Source organism: Limanda limanda, chromosome 16 (assembly GCF_963576545.1).
Source record: "Limanda limanda chromosome 16, fLimLim1.1, whole genome shotgun sequence".
NCBI lineage: Eukaryota > Metazoa > Chordata > Actinopteri > Pleuronectiformes > Pleuronectidae > Limanda > Limanda limanda.
The window spans coordinates 8002731-8022319 of NC_083651.1; the positions used below are offsets into that span (position 1 = coordinate 8002731).

General features: G+C 38.9%; 1 protein-coding gene across 1 annotated transcript; it reads right to left on the reverse strand.

The window, feature by feature from the left end:
* Nucleotides 1-124: 124 nt before the first annotated feature.
* On the reverse strand, nucleotides 125-19555 carry ift88 (intraflagellar transport 88 homolog). The gene is made up of 24 exons (XM_061088646.1): nucleotides 19386-19555; nucleotides 18438-18500; nucleotides 17652-17711; nucleotides 17492-17545; nucleotides 17293-17356; nucleotides 17053-17122; nucleotides 16700-16790; nucleotides 16122-16226; nucleotides 15772-15874; nucleotides 14940-15286; nucleotides 14575-14645; nucleotides 14292-14378; nucleotides 13084-13183; nucleotides 11488-11574; nucleotides 11171-11357; nucleotides 10510-10618; nucleotides 10212-10362; nucleotides 10002-10117; nucleotides 9624-9676; nucleotides 9426-9491; nucleotides 9202-9308; nucleotides 7070-7142; nucleotides 1149-1256; nucleotides 125-965 (listed from the first exon to the last, which is right to left on the reverse strand). Exons 1-24 carry the CDS (start codon nucleotides 19464-19466, stop codon nucleotides 844-846), a joined length of 2475 nt encoding a protein of 824 aa, XP_060944629.1. The 5' UTR covers nucleotides 19467-19555; the 3' UTR covers nucleotides 125-843.
* Nucleotides 19556-19589: the final 34 nt, after the last annotated feature.

Below are 19589 nucleotides of genomic sequence, written 5' to 3' on the forward strand. Positions count from 1 at the left end.
GATGTGAATTGGACAGTAATGCACTTTGAGTGGTTGATAAGATGAGAAACAAAAAACATTTATATTCTTTTTTAAAAAAAACCTCACCCATGGTTAATTGTTAGATAAATATTGTCTCTTTTAATCTTATTTGTAGCAAAAATGAATGAACAAACAAGAAAATATAAATACTATACTACAAATAAACATTTTTTGGTACAAATTACAACGGGGCCTGTAATGGATTTATTACATAAGTCTGGTGAATGTGTTGTGCTGATGGATTCTCCAGAAGGTTCCCAGGGTCACACATGGAAACATACAGCGCTGTCAGAAAAATATGTCAACTCTGTCATTGTTTGGCTCCAGCACTGGGTTTAAAAGGAGAGAGGTGACATGAGGATAAAGAAGCAACATTTCATCCTTATCGCTTTTTGGCAGAAGTTCAAATCCACGCTTAGTGAGCTGCGCAACACATTTACTCCTGGGCTGGAACAAGACGTCCAAGAATATCTCAACATAATTCATGTAAACAGGTTAAAATTTAAGTTAAGCGTCACTGTTGTTGCTAAATGTCACTTTCATTGTGCTGGAGGACAAAACAACAACAAAGCTGTGCAAAATACTGAGCAGCTTCCTGAAGAACATTTTGCAATCAGTCCATGTATAAAAGTCTATATACATTATAAGTATAAGTATTCCTCTGCTAAATACACACGTATAAATATTTACCTTTTCCGAATGTGACAGAAGTGAAGACATCAGACTTCCGCACGGCTGAGTGTAAACATTAATTTGGACTCTAACCGTGAAAAGTTAAGTGTTTCCCATGTAAAAGTTGAAAATGTAAAATAGATTCTGCAGCTACTCGGGCAGCAGGTCGTCTCCCAGCTCTTCATCCGCAAAGTCGTCATCCTCCACTCGCTTCTTGGCCCCGGTCTTCGGCCTCTCCATCTGAGGCCCCAGGGGATCCACGTAGGACGCATCTACACACGACAGCAACAGAAGATTTACTCATTATGGCCCCATTTCCTGTTACCAGTCAATGCTAGTGTTTGTACTAACACTTCAGTTTCTACGTGTTTTCCCACATCATCCAGGAAGCCAAAGAACATAAATGCTCACGGATTTCAGAGGTGAAGACTTAAGAGAAAATATGTTTTCCTCACCCAGTTCTTTTGGGCTGTTGGCCTCGTAGGGCTCGTTGGAGGCAGGAAGTGACCTCATCCTGGCGCTCAGCCGCTCTCCCTTAGTGCTGTTGCTGCTGTGGCTGCTGTCTGCACAAAACACAAACACACACATACACCTGAATAATCTGATGAAGTTGGTCTGACACGGTTTTTCAACTTTTACTTCACTTTTTATAGCTCTTATCTTTTATATATTTGTATATAGATATGTTTATGTCTAAATAAATGCTACCTTGTATAAATATTAGAAAAGTGAGTAAAAAATAAGTAAATAGTGAGTAAATATGTATTGTTTTTTATTATTACTATTGTTTTTCTTATGTGTGGTGTATTTATTGTGTTTTTATGTTTCTATGTTCATTGTATGCACCAATAACCAAAGCAAATTCCAGGTAGGTGTAAACCTACTTGGCAATAAATACTTTCTGATTCTGATTCTGATTAAAGGTGTTTAAATATCCCCCAATCATAGACCACTTTATGTAGATGTATTGTGTAGAAATGTGCTTTTGACCTTCTATACACTCAAATCTTAACAGCATTTTTAGACTTTTATCCTGAAAACTAAGTAATCAGGATTCATCCAGTAACAGATCCCAGTACGACCAATATGTGCTTTCAAACATTTCTATATTTTCAAAGGTTCTCTGACTGTGTTTATGTCTGTGTTTCAGATATTAAGAAACGTCCATGACAACCTTAACAATCTCAAAACCTGCGGGGATGAAGTCAAACAGAGGTGAAACTGAAACTGAGACTTTCTGAAAAGTCAACATGAAGGAGATGTGAGAATTTCATTTCACACAGACTGTAAGTTATGAAGTGAGTGAGTGTGTGTTTGTGTGTGTGCTCACAAGTGTATTTGCTTCCTTGTCCTATAAGCTGACTATTTTTTAACACCTTAAAATAAATAAAAGTTGACACGGGTTAAATGATTTTCCAAACACAAACTGTCTGAAATCTCTCCCTGTTTGCTGCATACAGTAGATTTAATGTCTGACATTTTATTTGAGTCTGACTCTTGAGTATGTATCCACTGTATTTGGAGGATGATGAGAAAGTGTCAAAATATCAATTTACTTCTCATTTCTAAGTAAACGAGTGTCCATTACAGAGGAAGCAGTGAATGGGTGAAGGGGATTTGCTTATTGTAGGAGATGGATAATTTCTTATTGTCATACTTAATATTCTACCAATCAGTTTCACAAGAAACCTATCCATCCATCCATCCATCCCTCCCTCCCTCCCTCCCTCCCTCCCTCCCTCCCTCCCTCCCTCCCTCCCTCCATCCATCCATCCATCACTTATCCAAGGTCAGCTCGTGTTTGCAGCAGACTAAACAGAGTGTTCCAGACATCCCTCTCCCGAACTACGCTTCCCACCTTCTCCTGGGAGTTCCGAGGCGTTCCCAGACCAGATGGGATATTTATCCCACCAGTGAATTCTGGGTCTACCCCAGAATCTCCACCAGTTTGGTGTGGAAGGTGCCCAGGGTTCTTCCTGCAAACATGCCCCAACGACCTCAACTGGCCCCAATCGACACCAAAGGGCAGAGGCTCTTCTCTCATGGTTTATTTTATCGAAGTTTCCCATTATATAGCATTAATAAGCAATATGTAAGGACAATTGATAAATGTTATAAACTATAATGTAGAGGTAAGCAGACATTTTAAGTGCTAGTCAACAATTATATCTTAACAAATTTATATTATATAACTGTTTTACTATAATATTCCTGATTTCCCTCAACTGATCGACAAAAACATTCATTCAATGTGTAGATAACACCACAATGCACCTGGTTCAATCCCTTTAGCAAGACGCTGAGTGCCAGCACCAGCTCGGGTCCAAATCCTCCCAGACACAGAGCTGGTACTCTTCAGGAGATGTAATGAATGTGTTTATGTTCCTGGCTCGGATGACACACTGACAAAGTGCTGCAGTGATTCTGAAGGACAGACGTGATTACAGACAGCAGCAGCAGCCCACATCTGGCGGCCAGGTAGCCAAGGAGACAGACGGGTGCAATGGCAGAAAGCGGAAAAACAGGAAAGAGAAGGAGGCGGCCCGATGTTCCACCTTCGCACACGTTCTTGAACATCTCACACGAGGCCTCGCAAAGTGCTGGCAAACTCAAACCTCTGCTGGAAAATGTTTTTTTCTTCTCCCCTGTACGGTCTCAGATGCATTTCTATTTTTTTATGATGCACAACCGAGAGACACGGAAAACAGGGATGACACGACAGGTTGAAAGCCAGAACTAAAGGGAATCTTGTGTAATAGTTTCCATGAATAAAGCTGAGATGAGTGTGTTTTTAATGCATCTACAGTGAGAATAACCAACATATTTCTGTGAGGCTTCGATAGGGGTGTTGATCAGTATCACTGAGTCAACTTTCTGGCTTTTCAAACGCACTTTCCTGCCCAAAATTATACGGAAAAACCCTTGAAAGATTACGTGAGCTAAGAATGGGTCAAGCATAGTCTTCAAAAACCAAACATGGGTCCAACCCTAGAGTTAAGAAATGTATTTATTTGAACAGTGAGAATATGATCCCGAAAAATACAATAAAAGTGACACACCTTTCTCTTGCTCTGTGGCTTTTCCCAGATTCACATCTAGAAATGACGCAGGTTTGGATGTGTGAGAAAACCAGGATACACACACGCACACACACAAAACACACACACACGCACACCAGACTTGACAGAAAATAGGGAAAACTCTCAGGTGCACTCAAGATTTTCTCAGAAATCTGAAAGAGGTTTGTGCGATCCCTCTCTCCCTCTCTCCCTCCTCCTCTGTGGGAGCATTTAGTGCAAACTCCGACCGCAGTCCGACATCACAGCTGCCTGTCAGAAGATTTCTGAACCCGCCTCTTGAGTTTTGACCATAACTCTATAGTCAGGTTTCTTATCTTGTGCGTTTACCTCCGGGAAACTGAAAGTGTCTGTTTGGAACTGAGATTGTTTTAAGCCGTAAACAGATGATGATTTCTTACCTGGTACCACTGTGCACATGCAGTTTATTTTTTTATTATATTACTGTTTTTTAGGTTTGTCCCTTAGTATAATTCTCTTTTTGACTTGTGTAAACTGTAGGTATAGGAGGAGCAGTATTTTATTTTTGATTGTATTTTATTTTTGATGCATTAGATAAGGCAAATAAAGAAGTCTTGAAGTCTTAACATGTTATTCTATTGTAAGCTGGCACACCTTAAACACAGAAGCCACCGACTGTAGAATCCTGATGTGGTTTGAAAGCAGTTCAGCCCCATTTACTTTTATTTTTTAAATGCATTACTTCTGCCAAGAAGGTTCTGTTTTTGTCTACGATCGTTAGTTAGCAGGATTACGAAAAAAATACTCAACCAAAGTTAGATTTGTTCTGCACAGCAGGGGAAAAGAGGTGAAGATCAATTTCTAACTAAATCAACTACAGGCTTCATGTTCAAAGACCCAGTCAAGATAGAATAATAATTCTCAGTATCTCTCTTGAGCAGTTTAGTAAGTTTAAGATTTATCTCAGATGTTTGAAAATCACTGGGATGAAATGACTGAGCTCTGCTGTCTTCATCTCTAGTGAACAATTGGCTAGAGGAGCCTATTTATAATCCAGCAGGTTTCACTTTATCGTTTCTGAGTAATAATCTCACATACCTTTCCCTGAGTCCAACAGTGGACTGAGTTGTTTAGACTCAGCCTGGGCAACTGCGCAGCAAAGAGGAAGCACAGTGAGAATACAGATGGAGATCGGAAGAGCCAGAGAGAGAAACAAAAAGAAAGATTAAAGAGATGGACTGAAAAAATGTAAACGGATAGAGAAAAGGAAATAAACAGCACAGAAAAAGGAAACAAGTATGACATGTGCAATGAGAGTTCAATTCATATCTCAACACGTTCCCCCTCTCACCTGCTTTGACGTCCTCTGATGTGCGTAAGAAGGTAAGAGAAGAGTTTGGGGTTTAGTTAAACAACTTTTGTTGTAACCAATTTTGAGATAATTAAACATATAAGGTTGTGTTGAAAAACCACCAGGAACAGTTCGTTGGAACAGTTCCAGTTACATCTCTGGCACTGCAGAACTGTCAGGCATTAAAAACCCACGAGTTTGAGGTTTTCTAATCTAACTTAATTTATAACGACACTGGGGAATAATGGGAGTGTTGGCAGGATGGAGCGGCATGAACATTAACAGGTGTCTGATTTATAGATATATGTTTCACCACATTACAGGACACTACAGACACGGAGCTGCACAGCAGAGCAAAGCTGGGCCTGGTTTTTGGCAGCCCTGTAGTTTGTCTGGATTTCATTAAAAAGTTGCAGAGGAGCCAGCGTTCCAGTGTCAGAGCCAATCCAGAGTGTGTGTCTGTGTTTGTTGTGGATCTGTAGTGAGGGAGTGAAAACTGTGTGTGAGTGTGTTAGACCTCTCAGGTGTCAGCTGTGACCTTTGTGTCGTCAGGACTCCTAAAACGTCTAAACTATCACATCGCTGTCATCATTACGGATCTCAGACTGGATACAAAGATGGACGATATGAAAGCCTGCCGAAAGCGAAGCCAAGACATCTCTATCGCCCTCTAGTGGCTGCCTGCAGTGCAGGTCATAAAGCCCACCTTCTTCATGTTAGCAGATGGGACAAGAACACATCACACTGACGCATGTCTAAGTGTTCATTTTCCAGTAAGTTTGGTTTTAATTAGTTTTCTATTGCTGTAAAAATGGGCTGAGACATCATGATTGACAGCTGAGACCGACTCCAGATTGGTCAAACGAACGTATCTGCAGGATTTCAATACCATAGCCACACCCCCTGATTGTTACTGCGCAGACTCTGGCATCAAATGTGCAAAATGGCTGAATTCTTAGCTGGGATATTTTTGCCACATTTCTGGATAGTGGGAGAAGGCATGTAAATGTTTGAGCTATTTTAATTCTTAATTCTTCCTGTTTTATCGCTACTCTCTCAATGTGCAATACCCTTGTCACGCTGCTGTAAAAAGATAATTCCCCAATTTGGGATCAATAGAGTACATATCTATCTATCTATATATCTAAAACATAGGGGTCAGGGTGATGTACAGAGGTATACCCATAACTCTGGCCTTCTTAGGAGAGGTGAGGACAGATGTGGAGGGGCCTATTGATGAGCAGCATGTGTGAGCGACGTATGGAAGAGAGACAGAAGCGTTGACGTATAAAATATATGTTCTTAAAAACACGGACAAGGCAGAGAAGCTCTAATTCAAATTAACATCACCCTAAATAAATAAAGAACCTTAAACTTATTCCTTTTGACTGAAGCGTGTTTCAATACGATAGCTGATTTCATACCTACCCTCAGTACAGATGCCAAAACAATACGTTTTCAATACCTTACGTTGAGGACTTTTCTAGAATAAAAGAAAAGCCTAAATTTGGTTTAATTATAATTTAAATCAATACATTGTTTGTTTTTCCTCTATTTTAAAGTATTTACAATTTTTGTATTTATTGGTTATGTCTTTAATTGGATTTTAAACTGTTTTTGTATACATTTGTAAGATCGGTTTCAGAAGTAGCATCTCAAATTGCATGCTCGTGGTTTCTATAAGACAGTGACAATACAGACTTTCCAAATATATTTTATTGTATTTAAAACTGTAGTGCACTGAATACTGGCGTTCAGAACAGCGCTCTACCTATACTATAAATATATACACTCATGGTTAAATGGTGAATGTTCAAGGTTACTACAGATGTCTGACTTCTCACATAGTTATCTCATGTATAGATGAGTACTGTCCCAGGTCTACAACCCATAAATAATGTGGAAACCAGTGATCAGAATATTGGAGGATATGTTTCTACCTGAAGCCACAGTATGAATCTTATAAATCTTATGGTGACGGACTTACCTGCACTCCCACCGCTGCCCTCTCGTCCTTCTCTCCGACCTCGGGCGCTTCCCTCTCTGCCCGACTTCACTCTCTGCAGGAGGAGAGAAATAACAATGAGTCTTTGCTTTTATTAGTTTTTAAATCATGTGCACTTTTCTGATGTCACATTTTTACCCATTGCTCAGCCTATGTGGCTGTTTGCCCCTCTCTTTATTTGTCTCTACTTTTGTTTCTCATAGATTTAGTAATTTCTATTGGCATGAAAACTATTTATTTAAAACAAAAATTCTAAGTATAAACATTCACATAAAAACATTATGGAAATTGACGACTAAGTATTAAGAGGTTAATATAAATGTCATATAATCAAGTCTTAAATTTCCAGTTTGTGCGGAATAACCTAGATGGTGGAGTCGATCCACAGCAATGATTAGTTATAAGTAAAGTTGGAGACAAAACAAAATGTGACAGGAGGAATACCATGAAAAAAAGAACACACTTAGCATGAGAACTGTGATTTAATATTCCTCATATCTTTCTTCAAATCATTCTCTCATTCATCATTTCATAAACTATGCAGTCCCATTAGCAGGATCGGTTGTTTTTTCGCTGTCACTCAGTTTGGAGATGTCTGGGAATATTGAGTCAGCCCTCTGGCTCCGTCTGTCTCTCGGCAGAAACGTTACTCGGATCCAGCAGCGTCTCGGGGCTGATTTAAGAGCAGCTGGTTTTGATTTGACAAAATCGTCCTTCTCATCTGTTCCTGGCCCTGATGAAAATCTCCACAGGACCACGGCACAAGGTTCTGTTATTCTGTCTTCTTCCAAACTCATCTGACCCCAGAGCTACTCCTGTTTTGTGGATCACAGCACTGTCATCTATTTTTGTTGTCGAGTTATAAATCTTACAGCCACCACAGATTTTAGTTAAACCTTCCTTCAAGATAAGGATGCAATGCTGAAATGATTGAAATTAGTTGAAATTTGGGGCTGTTTTGGGGGTGAGTTTTTGTATAGCTTTGAGCTGAATGGAGTGAAAATCCTAAATAATAATAACGTAGAACATCACAAACAACAGCAAGTAGCATCAGACCGTAAACATCTGACAATAGTTTCCTCCACCCAGGATGTTATGTCTTCACCCCCGTCTGTTGCTTTGTTTGTTTTTGTCTTTCTTAGGGCAGATCCAGTAAAAAAAAAAACTCACTAGACATTGTGAGGACATTTTCAAAGATTTTTACCAATTTCTCAGGGAATAATTTATTGATCTTAAATGAGACTGACATCTGTAATGTGTGCAATTTGGTGCAACTTGATGAATTAAGAGGGACTGTTGTGATTTCTCTATCACAACAGCTAATGACCCAGCGTTCGTGTCAGCCAGGTGTTAAACAGCTGTGAAGTGGCTGCCCTCCTCTCAACCCTGATTTGAGGAAAAATCAACAGGAGAAAAAAAAACTGCCTTTTGTGCATTTCTGAAGCTGTGGTAACTGCATGGCAAAAGGACAAGTGTATGTCTTCAATCAGCGTGATCTTGTCCAGAAAAGGCGACAGGATGCCAAGACAAGAGGGAAAGACTAACACGTCTGTTGAACTGCAGAACAAGCTGGTCATTTATGAAGCTGCATTATGTTAAAATACAGATGTACAATGTAATTCAACGCACGGCTGATTATATAAGGTTAGTTTGAATGAGTAAATCTAAATGACGTCAAGTTACCCATCTGATAATTCATGAGTTTTATATTTTGAGGTATCTGGACGCTTAAATTGTAATCAAGAATATTTTTAATCTCTTTTTCCGTTCATTAGGTTTCAATGTTGAGGTTTTTCTCAAAAGCAACAAATCTACTGTTGATTAAACACTATAGGGCTGTTCTCTGAATCTTTTGTGATAAAGTTTTGTCAGTGCATTTCTGCAGTTCTTTTCATCTCCACAGTGATGTCAGTTACAGAGGTTCCTTTTAACTTCTTCGGTTTAATTCAAATGTAAAATGCATAGCTTCCTTTGTGATATATTTTCCCAAGAAACACAACTGTACGAGTTTTTATAGACTATGGACAAGGTGAATATCTATTTAACAACCTCAGGTGGTGATAAAAATGGGCAGAAAATTTGCTTCTTTGCAGGATAAGCCAGAAGAGATGTACCTGTTCTCTCATCTCCTTCATCTTCTCCACCTTCTTCAGCTTGGTGGCGTATTCTTGAACTTCATTCAGTCCCATGTCCGTGCACAGCCTCACCAGGAAACGCAGACCTGAACACAGACATACAGAAGAGGTTTATATTTTCTTCACGCTCTGATCGGTGGATTATGTAATGTTTAGTTTTCCAGGGCTCAGACGAAAAGTGTGAAACAAATGAGATGAATTACATTCCACATTTTCTGGAAACTTGTGGTGGATGTCTTTATATGTTTCCAGAGCTTTCTGGTAGTTTCCTGTAAAGGAAAAAAAGAAGAAGAGCTAAATTCATTGTAGTTCTCAGCTAGCACTCAGGGAGGACAGGCTTATGATCAGGTTTTCGGTATAACTGGTAGAGAATATTCAGTTTCATAAAATATTATCCTTACCACTTCGTCTGTAGCAGCTTGCCACCATGAGCTGCCACTTCACCTGTGTTGGTCTGTGAAAACACAACAGAATTACACAATCCTGCACTGAAAAGGTTCTATTAAATAAAGGGGATTTTAAAAAGTCAATTCTGAATTCAGCTGGGAGGCAAATAGAATCAAATAATCTGTTCTTTTTGCTCAAATGAAAACAACTACTTCCAGATGAGAAGCTTTTGGGTTGATTTGAATTTAACAGAACAATTAAAACAAGGTTGACTTAGAGGGATTCCTGAGACTAATCAACAAAAAATACTCTCAAATGTTTGAATAATCACTTTTACAAAGAGCTATTTGGTTTGTATTATCTTCTAAAGTAAAGTCACTTCTGTTACTTACTGAATGAGTGTGGCTCTTTCAAAGTACTGAATGGCTTTTTCACAAAACTGAGTCTCGATGTAATACGCCCCGAGCCACTCAATCACATCGATGTTGGAGGGGAAGTATCTGAAAGACTTGATAGCAACACAATCCAACAACATCAGAGCACTCACATAAACGTGTGTTCATCAATAAGTCCAGAGAAACATTCAGTTATAATTCTCGTACCTCATAGTAGTACTGGAAGGCCTGGGACTTGTCCCCATCGCCATCGTGCAGCTCCCCCAGCTTGGCCAGTGCCTGTGGGTCTGTGGGAGTTACACTGATGACCTGCATCAACCACTCGATGGCCTGTTGGGAATCCTCCAGAAGCTCATAGCTGAGACCCAGTGAGTCAAGGACCAAGAGATGCTGATATGGGGATTGAGTTGGAAAAAACTACCTCTGAGGTTCAACTGTCTGAAGCTGTTACACTTTATAACACAGAGACAAGCACATTCCCAATCTCTTGTTATCAGTAGGATACAGATGAGACAGCTGGTACATGACCTGGGCACTGTTCCTCAGAATGGCATGGAGCTTCAGGAAGCAGTCCAGAGCCTCCTCCAGTCGATTCAGTTTTTTATAGGATAGACCTGGTACAAGTGGAAGGGGACGAATACCATTAACTTTAAGTCTACGGTGACTATAGACAATTTAAAGCAGCTATAACTAATACTTTTATAATAAATGGATCTTAAAAAAAAGTTTGGAAATAACGTGTCGATGTGAAAGACGTCACTGTGATGCACTAACATAATTATCAGCTGAATATGCAGCTCTTTGTAGAAATGTTCAACTCATTCTTTAACCATGTGGGCAACAACTTCAATGTTTTGGTTTACTCACAGATGTAATACTGAATTAGTGGAGACCAAAAATTAAGTTAAAATGAGCAAATATTAAGTCCGTCAGGTGGCCTACACAAATCCAAATGTGTTGCTCAGAGCTGCTGGATGTGTAAATAAACCTCTGTTTGCAAACAAGTACAAAACATCAACTTAAAGGCCGATGAAATGTCAGTATCATGTTCACAATTTAGGTTTAACAACCCTTTATAAACGTCCTTCGACTTTCAAATGAATAGTCTTTGGTGTCCATGGTGGTCAAGAATGAATGAGCCCCTATGTGATGAAAGCAGGTGTTACCCAGGTTGTAGAGGGCCTCGGTGCAGGAGGAGTCATTCCTCAGCGCTTCTTTGTAGAACTCTGCAGCCTTCTCATAGTCCTGTTTGACGAACAGGGTGTTGCCCTTGTTGATTAGTGCTGCTGGATTGTAGCGGTCGGCGTTCATGGCGAGGTCAGCGTAGCGCTCAGCCTGCTCATATTCCTTCTCCTGTTGGAGGTTAAAGGTCAGACGGAAGGATCAACTGGTAACAACTTGGGACTGAGAATAGAGGCTGCCACTCAACCATATTTACAGCTGGATGGTCCAGTTTAAAATTAAAAACATCGAAGAGTCTTACCAGGAAGTGCAGGAAAGAAAGGTTGGTGGCTGCAGCGCTCTTCACTCTGCTGTCCTTCTTCTCAAACGTTTTCAGGGTTTCAACTGCCTGATAAAATATTTAAAAAAGTAATTAATACACATTTGAAACTGGCCTTTCTCTAGTTTATCACTATAATACTGTACTACTCCCCAGTATGGAACACACATTCAAACTAATGTGGTTAACACTTTATTTAATAAAATGATAAATAAATGATATCTTCCCTGGAAAACTAGTTGAACATTGTATGAATGATTTTTGGCAAAAGTCAATTCAAACAATATTACTTTAGGAATTCAATTTTGATATTAAATATATTTATTATATATTTATTATTATTTAAAAAATACACCCACTGAAATTGTGCAGCGGATTTTGACATATGTAGCGATCATCATTTCTTCCATTCACATTTTAGTTGAGCCAATGTAAACTTACTAGGGAGAGAGTCCACCAGTATTAGAGTGTAAACAGAAGCTAAAGCTGCACTGATGCTGCAGCTTACAACACAACTACCACTACCACCATCGCTGTAGCTCGACAAGCCCAAAAGCACCACACACATGCAGAGGGTGTAAAGTCTGGGATACATGATAGTTGACTCTACTCTAGTTATAATACTGTGAGTGGAGATATTGGAGCTGCTCGGTGTCATCTCTTATATTAACAGCTTCAGAGGCACAGCTGCAGATACATGAGAGCTCACTGGTTTATTTTTGGTTAGAATTTCCTTTCGGACCCCATATTCTCTTCACTGATCTGTCGGGTTTTAAAGCAATGGCTGCTTCTTCAACGTCTCTTGGCAGTGCTGTTATTTCTAGAAGGCATGCTTTGGTAGTGGCATGTCAACAAAAAAAAAAAACACAATCAAACATGGAAACAGAAGGCACACATACCTCAACCTTAGGCATGCAGATGGGAAGGAAACAAGACAAAAGCAAGAGAGAATGGAGGTAGTGAGCAGCGGGAATTTAGGGTCTGATGCTGCAGAAACAGCCTCAGCAGCAGAAAACTGTCATACACACAAACAGAGCTGACCAATAACTGCTCAGAACCACAATGTTGTAAAAAAATAAATAATAATAAGATGGAAAAAATTAAATTTACTGTGAAAGGACAACAAAGACCAGACAATCAACATGGCAAATATGCTCACAGGGAAATACCACTCAATGAATGAATGTATAGATGTAACCGCTACTCTGAGAGAGACAGTAACTTTAAAAGTATCTCAGCAACAGTGAGAATAAAAAACATAGATACAGCAAATATTTTGTTTAAAAACTCACTCCCTGTAACTGCATTACATTTGGTAATTCTGTTATAAAATCAGCATGTTCTCAAATATATCATTTAATACACAAATGGCAAATAGACAAGATCTAACTTGATTTAACCTTATAAGACAGCCACTTTGTACATGATCTATTCAGTCCTACAACTCCATTTGGAGTTAAAATAGTGTGTCATGGTGGGTGAAGTTCGTAGTTCATCTTCCTCTCACCACAACTAAGATGGGAGATGCCAAAATTGAGTGGTATTGCCCTTTATGCTGCTGAGAATAATCAAACTCACCTGGTTGAAGTCTTTCTGTCTGAGATAGGTGATGGCTTTGTTGATCTCAAGATCGTTGGCTAGCTCGACGTACTGAGAACTTTTCACCATGTCCACACACCTGAAAACACACTTTATATGTCCTGTCAGATCATTTGATGCTTGCTGCAAATAACAAATAAAATTTGTTAGTTTTTTCACGTGCACATTTCCTGTTTTATTTTGTCTGCTCACTAACATTTCCTGTCGTTTCAGTTCCTGGTCACTTTACTGTCACTCACCTGCACCCGATTAGCCTGCCCCTGTGGTTCTGCCAGTAAACCCCTTATATTCTCTGTCTTGCACATTCCACAGTGCCAGATTGTCATTGTTGTTCACCACATGCTCTTGGTTCCTTCTCGAGTATGAGATCAGACGTTGGCCTGTTCCTTGCCTGTTTTTGATTTGAGTGAATTACTCAGATCTGAACTTTTCAATATGATCAAAACGCTTTTGAGAAGTCTCCTTCACCAGCCAGTGTTACAATGGCTATTTATCTTAATCTGACCTATAAGTGAGGTGCATAAACAGTGCTCTCCAAGATGCATTTTTATTTTGTTTGCAAACAATATGGCTGATTAAGTTTATCTCTTCTATGAGATACACAGGCAGGGGAACAACCAGCTTTTTCTCAATTCCTACCAAAGACGTGTCATAAGAATAAAATCCTCCTAAGCAGTTATGAAGCTTGCTCCTCTCCTCTTTTAACAGTTCATCACCTCCCTCATACACATTTACTGCAGCAGCAGCGATCAGCTGCTGAAAACTCCCCAAACAAAAATATTGAACACGTTTGCTGGCGCCTCATTCTCAGTAGCACCTGAGCGAGAGGCAAATCTGCTGTTTTCAGACTTTGCTCTGAGATTTGAAGATTCATCTTAAAAACTGCTCTGTTCCGTTCTTTTCCTTCTGGTGGTTCAAACATATGCACAATAAATCTTAAAACTATAGACCTGTAGTTATTTGTATTCACATTTGCAAACTGTGTGGAAATGCCAATTTAAAGCCTGGTTTAATGAACACTAATTCATGGAGATAATTCCTGTTAATGTTGTCACCTAGCTCTTATCCCACTTACATATCACCAAACCACAATTTTTTTAATATTTTAAAGCGATGTCTATGAGCTTGAGTCAAATTACAATGTATGCCCTCTAGTATAAACACTGTAAGAAAAAGCCATAACCAACCAGTCAAATCCAGTGGCAAAGGAGGTCTCAATAGTCGGAGCGATGAGTTTGGCTGCAGTCATGATGTATTTCTCAGCCAGGACTTTTCTATTTAAGGCAAGAGTAAATAAACGGAATTCAGGAAGCCAAAGGTACAAAAACACATTAAATTGACAGTATATTATGTAACAATACTTGTATGTTTGCTCAGGAAGACAAAGAGTCAGTATTTTTATGTCAGTTGTTTGATAAATCCAAGACAATTATTATAGAAGAGAAATGTTGTTGTGTATATATTTCTTACAAATCTCTCTCCATCTGGTGAAGCTTGTCATTCTTAATGGCCTCGGTGACCATATTGGAACTGGTGTCATCCTGAAAAAGTCAACAGGCAAAGATTTGATTTCAGACGTTGAGCAACATGTTCAATGATCAAACACTTGACTTTAAGTAAATATATTCTCTATATGGTCTGTAGTGACCAACAAAAGAAGAATAGTAATTTTGAATTAAACATATTGTTATTCCTGGTCAATCCCTACATTCTGCATTTTTAGTCACATAGCAACTATGTTGGAAGGGCTTAGGGACAATTCCAATTCATTATGAGAGGACTTAATACATTTCCATTTGTTTTAAGTATACATACAGTATCTTACTGTTACGCACATTAGATGCGATGTATTTGTCTTCATCATCGATGCCCAGAGGGACTGAAATGAGCTTCTGAAAGGCCTTCTTCATCCTCTCCTTGTCACCGATGGCGTAGTAGCACAGGATGAGGTTGAAGCCCGTCTTAATGTTGGGGCTCTCGCTCATGATGTGTTCGAAAGATGTGATGGCATCCGAGTACTGACCCATGCGAACAAAGACCACGCCGATGTTCTGCATGATCTTGATCCTCATTTCTTTGTGAGCGTTGGAGATCTGATCCAGCGCCATTCGGTAGAACTTGATGGCTTTGGGGTAGTTTTTCTGTTTGAAGTAGATGTTGGCCATGTTGACCTTTAGTCGGCCTGGAGGAAAAGCATAGATGTCGTGTGAGGGAAAACTAGCACAACTAATGTAAAAAGCAGCATGTACCAGAGTGTCTAGGGTTATTTCAAACATTGATAGTGCACACACAAGTTTGAGTCATGTTCACATTTATCATAAAACACTAAACGTTACAGTGGTTTGTATATTTGTTCCCTAACCTAATAATAGACATTTGTTAGTTACCAATCTTTTCCCCTTTCTGTGTTTTTCTTAGTCCTATCCATGTGCATAAAACATGTTAGACAGCAAGATGTTGCTGTGCACTTTTTATTGAACTATTTCAGATTTGACGGATGTTGCTAACAGACGAGTCAAACCAGAATAGTAAGGAACATCCTCTGTGGTTTTAGTGGCATATTAAAAAACATAAGAAATTCTGGCATGTCTGCTTTGGGGCATTCACGAGAGCAGCCGTAGTTTAAAACACATCTGTCACCCGTGTGAAGGTGACGAGTCTGCTTACCTGCATTATTGAACATCTTGTTCTTCACAATGACCTGGTAGCTGTTTAGGGCCTCGGGGTACATTTCATTGTTCTCATACTGGTTGGCGAGGTTGAGCAAAACCTGGTAATGACAGAAGTTATAAATATTTTGCAGTCAAATAATTTCAAACACACACGGCTCAGGGTTTCTGCAGGTTTCAACAATGTTAATATAAGACCTAATTCTTATATGAAAGATATAAGTATAAGTGGGTTAAAGATGCTCCTTAAATTGTTACCCATATAATATTAGGTTAAAGGAATTAAATGCTCCAGCTTTTTATTTCCAGACATTAGAACAACCGGTGACATACAACAGACATACTTACCGAGTAGGTGAGGTCTAGATTGATGTGTTCAGCATTTCCAGTCTGTTCCCTCTGTCTCACCAGTGCTCTCTCCTTCCTCCCTGCCTCCTTGCCTTTTTCAAGAGACTGAAGATTCACATCACACACACACGCACACACACAATCACACACACAAACACACACACACACACACACACAGTCAGTCCACGGAGAAACATGCACACATAAAAACTCAAACATACGTAAGAAGTGATGCCGACATCTGTGTCCAAGATGAAAAATACCTTGCCAGTAAATTTTGTACTTGGCTGATAAGTACTGTTCATCTGCTGACGCTGACAAATAACTTTGAGAAAGTGTTTCAACTATAAACGATTACAAACTCAGACTTTAGGGGTTTTGCTCATCCACCTTTTTAGGTCTATTAACTGAAAGCTTTATAACAGTCCTGAGTTTGATAGAACGGCCTCTGACGATTGTCTCCCACCCGATACTCAGACCTGTCGGCTGGAGTTGACACCTGTCACTATTCACTGCCTCATCCAAATCCAAACTGCCAATATTATTTAACACTACATTATTGTTTAATAGAGTCTGACCAGTTGTAAGGCTCCAATGCTCTGTGCCATGCAGCTCTCTTCTATCAAGTCGTTCACTTTCTTCTCCAGGATCTTGATCTTCTCCTCAGGCCTAAAAGATCACAGGCACAGAAATGCAATGATGGATAATGTAGCTTGAAAGCATGAAGCCTTATAACCATACAAATGTAGTAGTTGTAGTTTCAATCTAAAATGGTATCTTAGATTGATTGTTTGTCGTTTTTTTCAAGATTCTATACAACACATTAAACACTTTGACAAAAGTATCTCCATTGCACACTGCTAATGGGAAAATGCAGAGTTTGGATGATGCAGTTATATTTTTCAAAGAAATGTTGAAAAGTTCAACTCACGTATCCTCATTCTTGGCTTCTAGTGAAGGGGCGGGACCTTTGGACTGTCCCAGAGGGTCAAAAGCTGAGCCTAAAAAAACATAAACAAAAAAAATTACTAGAGCTACAGTTTGTTTTCGTAGATCATTTAGTAGATAATTGATATTAACCCAGAGGAAAAATCCTTAGGTTTCCAAATAGTGGTATAAATAAATAAATGACACTCCAGCTAACTACACTGAGCAAAAGAATCTCACTCACCACGAGTCATGGAGGAGGTGTAACCTGCGGCTCTTACAGCAGTCATTGGTCGAGCGGCTCCGTCCTGTCACGTTATATGAGATGGTTGATGAGCTTCGATTAAATATGTGGTATTTTCCCAAAAACTTTGCAAAAGTATACGTAATTATTCATAAAAATGTAAGAATATAGGAGTTTAGAAGCACTAAATCCCTCTCACCTGCACAGCTCCAGTCACAGGTCTGCCCATTGAAGATGTCATAGGGATCCGAGACTTAAAGAAACAAAATAATTGAGCCCTGTTTACTTGACAACATCATTTATTGTGCAAATATGAGACAAAAACATTGTTAAATTTCACTGTATCTGGCTGTACTTACTCCAAATGAAGTCGCTAAAGGCCGAGCTCCAATGGCGGTGCCAGGAAATTTGGCAGTCATCTGGCAAATCAAAGACGGGGTATTTTTACATGAGTATGCACAAAGACTGCAATTGTAACACTTAAGTAACATGCAATATGTAAGTGTAAGGATAATACTCAGGGTCTAAGAAAATCAAAAATATATATATTCAAATATGAACAGAACAAAAACAAGAACATATGTGCAGTTTCAGTATATGTTCAGCGACTGGATTGCACATGAACCATTGTGTTGCACAGACAGAATGAATATTGAACAGTTAAAAGAGTTAATTCAGAGTTAAAGTCCATAATGTGTGTGTGTGTGTGTGTGTATTTGTGTGTGTGTAGTTGTTTGTAAAGCCTTTCTGCAGCAGGAAGGAGCGACCTGTGATACCTCTCCTTCAGACACTTGGGGTGAATCAGTCTATCGCTGAAAGAATGATCTTTATTCAATATTTTTTTATATTGTTTTGACCCAAGTGTTTTATCTGTTGGTTTCAATAAAATAACCAACTGGACAGGGTAACCAAACCTTAAACTACTAAACCATGACCAATCCATCCCGAACCCATCTTCACTCTAACCTTAACCGAGCCACAAATCACATTTAACACTGAACCAGGACCTCAACATTCAGTTTTGCCGAATCAGGTCCAGGCTTTTGGCTCCATGAAAACCACTGGTCAGTGTTTAAATGGAAAAGCCCCTGAAACTAAAACGAGTTCATTACAAACACAGACAGGCAGAAGAGGACTGCACTTACCGGGGGTCTTCTTCCATGACTGGTCCTCACTGCTTGCTGGAAGCCTGCATCATTCTCCAACTCCTTTAAAGTCAGTAGGAATTAGCTAATAACAACAAATCTGTATTCTTCAAACACACACAATAAACGACCAATGCAGTGAAAGAACTTTAAAAGTAAAACGTCATGTCAAATACTTCCGCGTAGTTTCTAGTTATTCAACATTAATAGTATTTCTCTTTGCACTGTGTACCTGTACAACACTCCGCTCCATATACACTTACTTCACATCATATGTGATATGTGTTCATATAAACCATATTGATATTATATATCATTTTATACAATAATATTGTCTTTTGCAAACTCTGTCTACATATTCTTCATAGTATATTATATTATCTATTGTATAGCCAAATACTTATATTTATACCTCTACTATATATCATATCATATTATATCATACTATCTCTCATTCTTTGTATATATAAGTCTATATACACATATTTATACATATGTATATGTTAATATTATTATTATATTTACTATTATTATTATATATACTGTTGCTGCTGCCATTATTACTATATACTGCTATTATATTGGTATAATTACTATCATATATAAATATATATTATGCTATATTATATACTATATATACTGTACTATTTTTATATACTGTCTAACAATAACATTACCATCATATCATCAGTACTACTACCATCATCTTGCCACTGCTCCTTATCTACCTATTTATCTTGTGTTTCTGTTTTTATTCTTTCTTCCTCAATATTTTTTATTTTATTCTCTTGTTTCTCTTTATTTTATTGTATTCAAATATACCGGCTGCTATGACGACTTAATTTCCCTTCGGGGATGAATAAAGTAATCTATCTATCTATCTTTCTATCTAGTTATTTAACATTAATAGTAGTTGGGCTCCATCGTGTAGCATAGCTGCTAACTTACCTCGGAGTCAAACGTGGGATTGTAGTCGTTGTATCCGGAGTAAAGGTCCTCCTCCTCCAGAGCTAGGTGCACGTTCTCCATGTCTCCTCTTCTCCTCCTGGGAGGTGCGGGGAGGACGAGTCTATAAATGTGGAAATAAAACACTAAGCATCACCGAGTAGCAGCGAAAAGTCCGTTTGTTGTCGTTTCACCGGATCAGTCCCA

Coding starts and splice junctions, on each gene's coding strand:
- ift88 (XM_061088646.1), bottom strand. CDS start 19,466: ATGGAGAACGTGCACCTAGCTCTGGAGGAGGAGGACCTTTACTCCGGA. Junction 9,677..10,001: donor GAAAGAGCCACACTCATTCA/GTAAGTAACAGA, acceptor GTGTTTTCACAG/ACCAACACAGGTGAAGTGGC. Junction 966..1,148: donor CAACAGCCCAAAAGAACTGG/GTGAGGAAAACA, acceptor TGTCGTGTGTAG/ATGCGTCCTACGTGGATCCC.